This window comes from Sapajus apella, unplaced genomic scaffold, assembly GCF_009761245.1.
Source record: "Sapajus apella isolate SASKATOON/1434 unplaced genomic scaffold, GSC_monkey_1.0 scaffold43, whole genome shotgun sequence".
Classification (NCBI taxonomy): domain Eukaryota; kingdom Metazoa; phylum Chordata; class Mammalia; order Primates; family Cebidae; genus Sapajus; species Sapajus apella.
In genome coordinates, this window is record NW_022436983.1 from 16,446,141 (window position 1) to 16,458,678 (window position 12,538).

General features: G+C 46.7%; 1 protein-coding gene and 1 pseudogene across 4 annotated transcripts; one reads left to right on the plus strand and one right to left on the minus strand.

The window, feature by feature from the left end:
• Positions 1–218: 218 nt before the first annotated feature.
• ZNF436 (zinc finger protein 436) lies at positions 219–9,777 on the minus strand. 3 transcript variants are annotated; one of them, XM_032300761.1, is made up of 4 exons: positions 9,311–9,777; positions 7,934–8,026; positions 7,006–7,132; positions 219–3,133 (listed from the first exon to the last, which is right to left on the minus strand). In XM_032300761.1, the coding sequence occupies exons 2-4, from the start codon at positions 7,964–7,966 to the stop codon at positions 1,881–1,883; spliced, it is 1,413 nt and encodes a 470-aa protein (XP_032156652.1). In that variant the 5' UTR covers positions 7,967–8,026; positions 9,311–9,777; the 3' UTR covers positions 219–1,880. The 3 variants fall into 3 exon arrangements, with proteins under 3 accessions (XP_032156652.1, XP_032156653.1, XP_032156654.1); XM_032300762.1 differs by having other exon boundaries at positions 7,934–7,988; positions 9,311–9,393; XM_032300763.1 differs by lacking the exon at positions 7,934–8,026 and having other exon boundaries at positions 9,311–9,759.
• LOC116566438 lies at positions 8,901–11,746 on the plus strand (annotated as a pseudogene). The gene has a single exon (XR_004275864.1). The product of XR_004275864.1 is annotated as a putative uncharacterized protein ZNF436-AS1 (transcript).
• The last annotated feature ends 792 nt before the right edge of the window (positions 11,747–12,538 follow it).

Below are 12,538 nucleotides of genomic sequence, written 5' to 3' on the forward strand. Positions count from 1 at the left end.
ACCCACAGTCTGCTAGAGCTTGTATAGAACAACAACAAAAAAATGCTCCTTGCCTCAGTTTGTCCTTAAAACGGAGTGGCAACATCAAGGAACCCCCTGGAAGATGGGCTATTTTCAAGGTTGTTATTAACAAGTGATGTGGTCCCACACAGCTGTGGGTCACAATAACTCATTATAGTACCCTACACTGCCTCCTTTAACACCAAATCCCCAAAAGCTACAGCAAAAACATTTTTTTAATGTTACAATGTTCACAATAAAGAACATTAGTAATAAAGCACAGTAGAAATGAAATGGGGGTACTCTCAAAAGAAAAGATATTCCTTACTCCAGTCCCATCTTCTGGGCACCAATTCCCTTCTACCCTAACAGGCTTGGATAAGCATCAATGTTTGAGATATTACTTAATTCCTACCTGGACTGAGATTAGACAAACTGACACTACTGGGCTTAAATTGAATGAACTATTATTTTAACCACTTTTATCTGTAGGCTGGAAGGATGGAAATATATTTCTTCCTAGGTTTATTAATTCCTTCTGACTAAGCCAAAGAGTTCTTCATTGCCATAGAAGATAAGTCATTCTGAGAATAGGACAATCGACCTATTTGTCCGGTCATTATCTTCCACAATGGACAAACACATACAAACAAGTGCTTAGCTCTGTACAAAGACAGACCTTACAGGAGAGTGCACACTGGAGCACTAGTGTTTATATTTTTTTCATAAAGAATGAAAAAAGAACATTTCTCACATTGGAGTTATGTCTATACTTCTGTCACATGATTCACGTCACCCAAGAACATGCTAAGTCTCTGTAAATTGTTTCTGCTATTAGGAAAACCACAGGAATACACATTACTGTACATACGCATGCCCTGATGCAAGCTAAGATAAACACTGGGATGTGGCCCTTATCAAATCTTACAGTTAGCAGGATAAAAAGAGTTGATCTTAAAGATTAGAGGGGAAAGAACACAGAAATGACCTACATTCCTTGGGAAAGGACTCTGTGCTTCCTTTCCTGAAGGAGTCAATTCCACTTGCTCCTTACACTTAACTGTCACTGACGGTCCTATCTTTCCTTGAAGATATTGTCCCTATAATGTTCCCTATAGTGATCCCCAAAGAAAATTTATAAATCTGATTAATGGCAATAATAACCATGGGCATCTTTTGCTAAAGTCACCACCATTGATGGGTCCTTGGTCCCCAAACCTGTGTCTTGTTTTTCCTTTCCAACTGTATCTTCAGTTAGCTTTCACAAAGATGCAAGCTTTAAACAAGCTAATTAGAAACAATGAGAAGGAGAAAAGTTACAATCATTGCCTTCATGGTGGAATCCAGCCCTCAGGAAGATGGAGAGATACAAATGCATGAGCACCTCAAGGAAAAAGCCCTTCGGAGAGGAAGATGTGTGTGCCCAACTACTATGGTGTGTGAATAGGTATAGCAATTCAGGCACGGTCTCTAGTTGCCTTTTTCCAAAGCAGCTGTGACCACCCTATTAAAGTCCCACATTTCCCCTAGTTCTTTTGGCCAAGGATGGGAGAAAATAACATTTAAAGATTTACTCCATTTCCAGGCCTGGGCCTTCACCAGCATTTGTCACTTGGTCTTCAGATTTCCAGTTACTTGTGGGGCTGATTTTAATGAAGTAACCCATTGAGTGAGTAAAAACCACCATTTTGGAGGAGATAACATTCCCAAAGCTGTGGGTCAGAATTTCAAATGGCTTGTCATCTCTGATGGTTTAAATCATGGCCCACAACTAGGAAAGTGAGTATGATAAAAGCAGCTCAGTCTTGAGGGAGCTCATTGATATCAAATAAAATCGTATCTTCAAATGAATCATTTCTCAGTCATCATAATTACAGGTGTTAGTCTGTATGAACTCTCTTATGTTTAATAAGAGCTGAGCTCCTGCTGAAACTTTTCTCACATTCGGTACATTCATAAGGCTTCTCTCCCGTGTGAACTCTTTGATGTGTGATGAGGTTAGAGCTCTGGGTAAAACCTTTTCCGCACTGCACACACTCGTAGGGCTTCTCCCCTGTATGGGTTCTCTGATGTTTAATTAGATCTGACCTTTCACCAAAGCTTCGCCAACACTCATTACACTCATAAGGCTTCTCTCCAGTGTGAATTTTCTGGTGTGTGATGAGATGAGAGCTCCGGCTGAAGCTTTTCCCACAAGCATTGCATTCATATGGCTTCTCTCCAGTGTGAGTTCTCTGGTGCTGAACCAAGTGTGAGATGCGGCTAAAATTCTCCCCACATTCATTACAGTGGTACGGCTTCTCTCCTGTGTGGGCTCTGCGATGACGCACAAGGTCAGAGTTCTGACTGAAATTCTTCCCACACTCATCACACTTGTAGGGCCTCTCTCCCGTGTGGACTCGATAGTGTTTGATGAGATCAGATCTCTCACTGAAGCCTCGGCCACATTCGTTACACTCATAAGGTTTCTCACCTGTATGGGTCCTCTGGTGCTGAGCTAGGTGAGAGCTCCGGCTGAAGCTTTTCCCACATTCCTCACACTCATAGGGTTTCTCCCCACTGTGGGTCCTTTGGTGTTGGATCAGGTGAGAGAGACGGCAAAAACTTTTTCCACACTCGTTACATTTGTGAGGCTTCTCTCCAGTGTGGATTGTCTGATGCTGAATCAGGTGAGAACTTCTTCCAAAACTTTTCCCACACTCATTACAGTCATAAGGCCTCTCCCCAGTATGTGTCCTCTGATGCTGAATAAGGTGTGAACTGCGACTAAAGCCCTTTCCACATTCATAACATTTATAGGGTCTGTCTCCAGTGTGGGTCTTCTGATGTCGATTAAGGTCTGAGATCTGACTGAAAGCTTTTCCGCAATGAGAACATATATGATAGCGGATACCTGTATGGACTTCTTTGTGGACAAGCAGATCAGTGACTTGTTGGAGAGGATAGCTTACCCATTCTTCTGCTGTTAAATCTCCCCATTGTCTTTCTGACCTATCTCTGCTTTCAAAGGCCTCTTCACTTTCAGGATTTTCCTCAGCATTCTCAACAGGTCTTTCAGATGTGGTCCCAAATTGTACATCTTCACTAATCTCTTGCTTGGGATTTACCTCGCTCTCACTCCTGATCTCAAAATCTGTAATAAAAAGTAAACAATAGGACTTTAAGTACAAAAATTACCTATTCTGTGCCAGGCACTGTACTAAATTTTTTTTTTTTGAGACAGAGTCTTGCTTTGTCACCCAGGCTGGAGGGCAGTGGTGTGATCTTGGCTCACTGCAACCTCCACTTCCTGGGTTCAGGCAATTCTCCTGTCTCAGCCTCCTGAGTAGCTGGGACTACAGGTGCATGCCACCATGCCTGGCTAATTTTTGTATTTTTAGTAGAGATGGGGTTTCACCATATTGGTCAGGCTGGTCTCGAACTCCTGATCTAAGGTGATCCACCTGCCTCAGCCTCCCAAAGTGCTGGGATTACAGGGGTGAGCCACTGTGCCCGGCCCACATTCTTTATATGAATTACTATATTCTTCATCACAGCTATCCTGAGAGTCAGGAATTGTGATGATCTCTACTTCATGAATGAGAAATCCAAGACCCAGACAAGTGAATTGACTTGCTCAAGGTCATAGCAAATGGTAGAGCAAAGATTCAAACTCAGGGTCTGTCAAAATTCATGTTTTGTATTGCTGTAATTTATTGATTCCTTAAGAAAACTGTACAGGCTAGGTGCCATGGCTCACTCCTATAATCCCAGCACTTTAGGAGGCCAAGTCAGGAGGATCACTTAAGGCCAGGAGTTCAAGACCAGGGTGGGCAATATAGGGAGAACCATATCTACAAAAAATTTTAAAAATTAGGTGGGTGTGGTGGCATGTAACTGTAGTCCCAGCTACTCAGGGGGCTGAGGCGAGAGGATCACTTAAGCCCAGGAGTTCAAGGCTGCAATAAACTGTGATTGTGCCACTGCACACCAGTCGGGGTAACAGAATGAGATCCTGTCTCTTAAAAAAAGAAAATAAGTAAAACTATATATATATATATATTCCTGGTGTCTTGAAAGAACAACTGGAAGCAGAAAATATGAGACTAAATTAGAATCACTAAAAGCCAAGAGTCTAGATATTTTAAGTGAGTGTGTGTGTATTTTTTAACTTGCCAAGCCTTCATCATTAGTAGCATCATGAAATATTTACTAAGAACCCACTGTGGGTTTTTTTTTTTTCCAGATGGAGTTTCACTCTTGTTGCCCAGGCTAGGGTGCAATGGTATGATCTCAGCTCACTGCAACCTCCACCTCCTCGGTTCAGGCAATTCTGCCTCAGCCTCCCGAGTAGTTGGGACTACAGGTGAGCACCACCACACCCAGCTAATTTTTTGTATTTTTAGTAGAGACTGGGTTTCACCATGTTGACCAGGTTGGTCCCAAACTACTGACCTCAGGTGATCCACCAGCCTCAGCCTCCCAAAGTGTTGGGATTACAGACGTGGGCCACCATGCCCAGCCAGAACTCACTATGTTAATGTGGAGAAAAATGAATCTTTACCTATGCCCTAGTTGACAGAAACGTGACTGACAAATGTCACTTTCTACTTTTCAGTGACCTTTTAATGAAAATAGGAGTGGGAAGATTGAAGGAGGCAAAAAAAAGATGTCTGGCTGAGAACATTCTTGGCATTGTCTAAGTATATTTCACATACAGTCTTCAAATGAAAATCAAAATACACAACCACTCTCCACAAGGAGTTTTATACCAGACACGGCACTCCCCACATTGGGTTTCTTAGTACGCTCTTCAGAAACAAAGTATGTATGTTGGGAGAAAAGAGTTTATAGATAAACTAGGTTGCTAAATGGTACATAAAATATTGCTTCCTTCAAAATTCACAATGTCTAATCACACAGTAAAGGTTCCAAGGAATCCTGAGGTAAAAAGGCCTTACAAGGCCAGATGCAGTAGCTCAGGCCTTTAATCCCAGCACTTTGGGAGGCTGAGACAGGAGGATCACTTGAGCCTACAAGTTTGAGACCAGCCTGGGCAATATAGGGAGGCCTCACTTCTATTAAAAATAAAAAGAGGCTAGGGCGTGGTGGCTCAGGACTGTAATCCTAGCACTTTGGGAGGTCTAGGTGGGTGGATCACTTGAGGCCAGGAGTTTGAGACGAGGCTGGCCAACATGGTTAAACCCCGTCTCTACTAAAAATACAAAAATTAGCTTGGCATGGTGGCAGGTGCACGTAATCCCAGCTACTCAGGAGGCTGAGGCAGGAGAAGCACTTGAACCCAGGAGATGGAGGTTGCGGTGAGCCAAAATAGGGCCACTGCACTCCAGTCTGGGTGACAGAGTGAGACTGTGTCTCAAAAATAAATAAATAGGCTGGGTGCAGTGGCTCATGCCTGTAATCTCAGCACTTTGGGAGGCCGAGGTGGGCAGATCACAAGGTCAGGACTTCGAGACCAGCCTGGCTAATATGGTGAAACCCTGTCTCTATTAAAAATACAAAAATAAGCTGGGCATGGTGGCCGGTGCCTGTAATCCCAGCTACTCAGGAGGCTAAGGCAGGAGAAACGCTTGAACCCGGGAGGCAGAAGTTATAGTGAATTGAGACCACGCCATTGCACTCCAGCCTGGGTGACAGAGCGAGACTCCATCTCTAAATAGATAGACAGACAGACTGATAGATAGATAGATAGATAGATAGATAGATAGATAGATAGATAGATAGACAGACAGATAGATAGAAAGAATTAGCTAGGCAAGTTGATACACATCTGTGATCCCAGCTACTCAGGAGGCTGAGATGGGAGGAGGACCTGGGACTGGGAAGTCAACGTTGCAATGAGTTGTGATTGTGCCACTGCACTCCAGCCTGGGCAACAGAGCAAGATCCTGTCTCAAAAACACACACACAAAAAAATGCCCATAATTTTTAAACCCATTCCCAAACTTATTTGGGCAAGAAACCAGTTTTTTGGTACTTCCATTCTTCTAACAAGTGCTTTTGGGGCTAGACTACAGAAATGTAAATTCACATTTTTTAAAGATTGTCATCTCTTGCTTTTGTTGGATATTTGGGTTACAGACTGCAACAGATCTGGGTAGATAACTATTTATGGTTACTTCGATAAAAAAAGGATTCAAGAAACTAGGGACATCAGAGAAAAGCCCAAGTTAAAAAGGAAAGCCTTCAGAGTTGCCTTTTGTTCTGGGAAAGACTACGGGAATAAAGATTTCTAAAAAAAAAGGATTCGTCCTAATGAGTGGCAGATGACCTAGTGACCCATACATGCTTGCTAATGTCTGTCAAGTCTTGACAGGAGACAAAATGAGTCAAAAGACTGTTCAGATCAAGAATATACTGTTTGTTCTAGTTACACCCCGACCAAAGTACAGCAAAGAAAAAAAACAGGTTTGCAGACGATGTTTAAAAAAAAAAAAAATCAGCTGCCCTCTCTAATAGAATTTGTGATCTATTTCAGCATTCTTATGGAACAGCATTTGGCACACTCGAAATCCATCATTATCAACACTGTAACATCTCCAGATGAGAACCTACTCAGATAAGGAATCTGAGGCAAAGCTAGGGCTCTGAAGCCAAAACAAACGCAAAAAGGTGGCTTTCGCCCTCCCATGAACCTGGGTCAGAATCCCCTCATCTTTTAGTGCCCTAGAGAAAAAGCACTACTTAGGGGGGCATTTATATACTGGCAAGCACTATTATGCCAGACCTGTTTGGTCACTGATCTGTACAAACAGGCTGGAGAATGGAAAATGACTCAGGGCACAAGAAATCTGAACGTTTCTAAAATGTACAGAAACATTTTTTTTTTTCTTTTTAGACAATATGACCTGGATGTTCCCACATTCAAACATTTGCCTGAGGACTCAAGTCAAGACAATATCCAATTAAGTGCTTTAAAAATCAAACAGGCTGTGTTGAAGAACTAAGTCATTTTGACACCATCTCAAAAACATGGAGGCAAAGAAAGGTAGAATCCTGACTTACCTAGTGAGACAACATTGCCATAATTCTCCTGCATAACATCCCTGTAAAGGTCCCTTTGTGCCGGGTCCAGAGGTCTCCATTCTTCCCGGGTGAGATACATGGCCATATCTTCAAACGTCACAGGTGCCTGAAATCACACAATGCTTCCTCACTATTCTGTATTTGGGACATCTTGAAATTAGAAACATGGTTAGAAATACTGAGGAGGAAAAGATATTAAGTGTTATCTGTAGAGTCCAAAGAAGAAATAAGCAAGCAAAAAAGAGATGTGGTAAAGAAGGGAGCAATTTATGAGTCAATTGCTCTGTCCCATGGCCAGCTATCCCTGCCCCACTCAAGAACTTTATCTTCTGGCTGTGCCTTTCTCAGGACACATCTGGCACTTGCATCACTCCATACCTTTACTCACAATGTTCCTCTTTTCCTGAAATATCCTCCTCCCACTGGTGAAATTCTACTGCTTATTAAGGTCCCGCTCCAGTACCAACTGTTCTTCAATGCCCCCTATCCCTCTACACCGCTCCACTCCCCTTGGACTCCCCAGATAGACTTAATCATTCCCACTTCTTGGGAGTGATTCCCACACTACAGCACTTTGTTCCTACAGCAAACAGAGCACTATCACGTTGTGTCACGCTCAAACGGATGCGTCTCTCTCCCTACAGGTTGTGAACTGTGAGCTGTGAGCTGGAAGGTAGCGCCCATCTCGTCCATCTTTTATTTCCCCAGTATTTAAAGGCATACAGCAGGTGTTCGATATATGCTTGTTTGTGACTATAACGGTCTGGTACTGGGCCCCTGCAGGCAGAATATCGAAGCAAGCGAATTACTAATCCCAGGGAATTTCCTACAGGAACCTGCAGTGCAGAGAAACGCCGGACGAGGCGGGTACGCAGAGAGAAGGTCCGAGAAGCCACCCCTGGCTTACCTGGGACCCAGCCATGAGCAGGGTGGCTGCCATCTCCAGCGCAAGGATTCGCCTCCTGGGAGAGAAAGCAGGAAAAGCAGCTAGCAGACAGCGCTGAAGGAGGCGAAAAGCAGGGCGTGAGGCACGGAAAACAGGCCCTGCCCACTCCCCAGGGCTGGAGTTCTGGCTGTAAGGCGGGCAGGGAGGGCCCTGGACTGGGGCCGGGTCACTCTCCTCCCTGACCCTCAAGCGCGACCCGCCCTCTGTGTCGCGGCCACTGCGGGGTGGAGGCAATGCCAGAATCTACTAGGACAGCCCCCTGGCTGGATCCCTCCCGCGCCGGGGGTCAGACGGCTGCTGTCTCAGGGAGGAGGCGCTCAGCCCAGCCCAGGGAACGCCTCCGCTCGGCCATCTCGAGGCCGGGTCCTTTCCGGCAGCTGCCTCAGCCAATCAGCGAGCGATGCTGGTAAAACACCCCGCCAATCAGAGGCGGAACACTAGGCCCGCGTCCCACAGCGTGGCCAAGAGCCTCTAGTACGCCTGCGCTTGCCCCCATGGCCTGCCGGGAGTTGGAGTTCTACTCCCGCGTACAAAAGCCAGGCAGCGGCCAAGAGCCAAGGAGGGAAAAGAACAAAAGAGAAGTAAGCGCGTCCTCCCGGTCAGGGCGACGTACTCTCGCTTTCTTCTCGTGGAGACTGCAGCACGATTAAGCCAAGGAGGCTGCGTGCTTCGCCTCACGTCCCTAGAAGATTCTCTTGAGTCGGGCCTTATTATCTGCGAAGTCAGGCCTAATTTAGGCGCTGGCATATGTTGAGCTGATCTAGAATTAGCCCTTGCTTGACAGCCCAGGTCGGAGAGGGAAGCGGCAGCCGCCCACTCCCCAGGGTAGACTCGGAGGCCGCGCTAGAACTTTGAGCCCCGCCCACGCACTACATTTCCCAGCAGGGCCTGCGGTCGCACGGCTCTTCCCGGAATACAACTCCCGAGAGGACCCGCGTCGCCTGGCGGCTCCGGAGTGTGGTCTGCAGCCGAGTCTGGCGGTGTCTCCGCTCCGGCGCTTTAACCCTGTAGGGGCGTGCGACCGCGTCCTTTTCAGGAGGGCGCCCCTTGAGCAGCGGACTGAGTGGCGCCCAGCGGCGAGGAGGCGAAAATCTTGGGGGAACTCAGAGTGGCGGTATAGGGCGTGTAAGGGGGAGATAGCCAGACCCTGGGGCGGAGGGCGAGCCCTCCTTATCGTCCCCGAGGGCTTGTCTGCTACTAGGGCTGTTGGCGGCCTCCCGCACCGAAGGGACCGTGGGCGTCTGAGGCCTTAAATCAGGCGGGCCTTCAGGATGTTAGCAGTCCCTGTCTGGTTGAAGATAGGCAGCCAAAAGCCCGAGTAGGGGGACGAACACTTACCTCCTGTCCCTCAAAAGATCCACTAGATCGTCGGCTCCAAAATCTGAGAGACCACGAACGGATCCCAAAGCACCAGCGTACGCTCAGACCTGGCGTTCGGAAAGATTCTAGAGTGCACTGGCAGGTAGATCTCAAATCGGTAGACTTGCAGGCGAAGCCCAGATATCGTAGGCAGATCCTAAAGACTCAGATTCCCGAGGTCTCAGACTTGCAGGCAGTTGAGAGAAACCACAGGCTCGTAGACAGATCCCTGAGACCACAGAGGCTGGCCAAGAAACCACCAGCGACTAAGCTGCATTCAGCTGGATCTCCTCGGACCGGGAGGACTCACAGCTTTCCCTTTCCCCAGCCAGAATGAGGGAATTAGACAATGAGAGTCGAGCACTAGGGAAAGCAAGCATTCTGCGTGGGGAAGAGCTCCGAGCTCGCTGTAGCCTTGGAGAGGGAAGTGATGGAAAAAGAATATAGCAGCTTATTAGGGACTCCCACCCTCTTCAAGTTATAAATATCCCCAGAACCTTGGCTATGTGCCCGGAAGCCTGTTGTCTCTAACTGTACAGGAGACTTCTCTTCCTAGGCTGGGAAAGGGGCCTTTCTTTTGTTTTGCGGATAGATCCACCCACTGAGGAACTTGAAAATTTTTTTCAAACGTAACTCCAGGCCATGCTTTTATTAGTGAGTGTCCTTTTCCCAGTGCCCAGTTACTTATGATTAAATTACTCAAGTGTCTAAAAAGAGCTAAAAGGACCCGAGCCAGCCATAATGCAGACTTTCCCATTCCTTCTCTTTCCACCAGCAACTGTGGGGCTAGGGATTCTTCAGATGTCGCAGAATTATACCATCCTATCCCATCTAAAATTGATCCGAGGCTGGTCCCTTGGGTTACCAAAATGTAGTAACATTAATGTAACTAAAGTTGTTATTCAACCCCCGATTGCTAAATTTGACTGGCTACAAAAATTAAAATTGATTCAAGAAACACCTAAAATTGAGTCCTGGAGGGTCTCCAAGAGGCAGTATCTCCAGTGGAAAGAATGTGGGCCTCAAGGTCAGACAGACCTGGTTTGGAAACCAGGCTGTGTATCCTTTGGGAAGTCATTGAATCCAGGCCCATTTCGTTTTCTCTAAAATGAGGGTCATCATACCTAAGGTTGTTGTGAGTCCTGAGTGAGATGATTAAAGGGCTCCAGAGAGTGTGCTCTTGGATGATAGCCGTTACTTTTTATTAACCCTGGCTTTGGCGGTAAGGGAAACTTCCAGAAATGCTTGTGGGTATATTGGTTAAGAAAATATTGGAAATCAAAGTGGCTCAATAGTTGTGTGGATAAGAGGGTGACATTATCCTCACATTGTGTTTCTTCCGGAAATTCAGACGGAACAGAGGTTGGGCCTGTTTGGTGGGTTCAAGTGAGTGGTGTGTTGAGTCTAGTAGGGCATAGGTACTTGGGGCTGCCAAAACCCCAGCTTCAGACTCAGGGAAATTTCTGGGTCAGAGGTTAATAACTATGCTTCTTGGAGAGAGGAGGGTTGCCTTTCAGACCAGCTGAAATAATTGCAGGTTTCTAACTGGGCCTAAGGTGAGCTGAGGGCTTGAGCCCCTCAGCCCAGCGGGGTTCCGTTTTCATCCCTTCTCTGACAGATTGCTTTGTAAACTTTCTTAGGCCTTCCCCCACTCCTTTGCCCCAGTGCTTTAAGCCCTTCTTTGTCTTCTTGCTGTTTCTTTTATTCCTCAGGCCTGCAGGGCGGGGGCGGGGTGGCGCCCAGGACAACTCTCCCGGGCTCAGCTTGGCTGCCTGCCTCCTTCTGTAAGTGCTTTTTTCTTTCTTCACCTGGGACCCTCCAAAGGTTGGAAAGAGAAGAGAGGCTGGGAGCGGATGGAAAGCATGACTGCATCTGAAGCCCCTGGGGGGAGTGGGGAAGAGGGAGTGGAAGGACAGTGGCTGAGGGGCTTCCTGTTGCAGCCTTCAGCTGGACTCAGGGTTGGGGTCACTGGAGGAGGAGGTGGCTTCCTGCTCCATTGTTCAGGACTGCAGTGTTTCTTGGGAATACTTACTGTATGTGGGTTTTCAGTAACCAACTTGGAAAGCTGTATTCGTTCCCATGATTCAGCAAACAGTGAATACCTACTGTGTGCAAAGGCAGCAGTACAGCCTGTCATCACTGGGCAAGAGGCCAGAAGAGCCATTTGGTCAGGGTCTCCAATTTAGGCTCTCAACATTATCTCTAAATAAGGTTAAACATGATGTTGGATCCACTGGCCGATGTGATCAAAGACCCTCCTTGTATATCCTTAAAGCTATACTCTGTTATCAGGCCACTGTGCCTTTGGAGCACTGTAAGTTCTTATATTTTAATAAATCTTATAATTATCTTGTGAGCAGCACAATTGTCATAGTTTTTTGTATCAAAAACATGAACTTGCTAAACATTTTAAAACATGCCTTGATATGTGTAATCCTGTTTTGTCACCTCTTCATTTTCAAACAGACAGGGCACCTCAAAAAGTCAAAATGACCTGGGCTTCTCATGACCCCTGCTAGGAGGGGTGATAAAGGCTCATCACTGCACAGGGAGTTGGGGACATGGGGGACACACTGACTTGCAAACAGTCATTGCAGTCCAAGTGCTATAATAAGGGGTGAGCTAGTCTGCACCGAGAAGGGGGTGGATTCCTAGCTGGCGGGGAGTGAGGGAGGCTTCACCGAGGAGGTGACATCTGAGCTGGTAAGACTGTAGGAGTCTGGAGGTGGAGAAGGTGGGAGGGAAAGCATTCCAGTCTTCAAGAACAGCATGTGCGAAGGCACGGAGGCGTGAAAGGCCAAAGCATGTTCCAGGTTGGTCAGGATTGGTTATGGCTAGAGGGAATGGTGTGGGGGTGGAGCAGCAGGGGGAGGAAGCAGAGCAGGGACAGTTCCTTATGTCCCCTTGCCTGCCTGCCTGTTTGTCTTTGCCTTTGGCTGTGAATGGCAAAGCTAGTGATGAGGTAAAGATGGGGGAGGCCTGGGGACTGGCCTGGGGTGAGGAGAGCAGATTGACTCTGCAGGAGGAGGGGGAAGTGGAGATGATTGGGAAGCTCTTTATGACCTCATGCATTTCAGTTGGTTTTCTCCAAAAGAATCAATATTTTCCAAAAATGTAGACAATGGCATTAAAAATGCAATACAAGGCTGGGCATGGTGGCTCACGCCTGTAATCCCAGCACTTTGGGAGGCCAAGGCGGGTGGATCA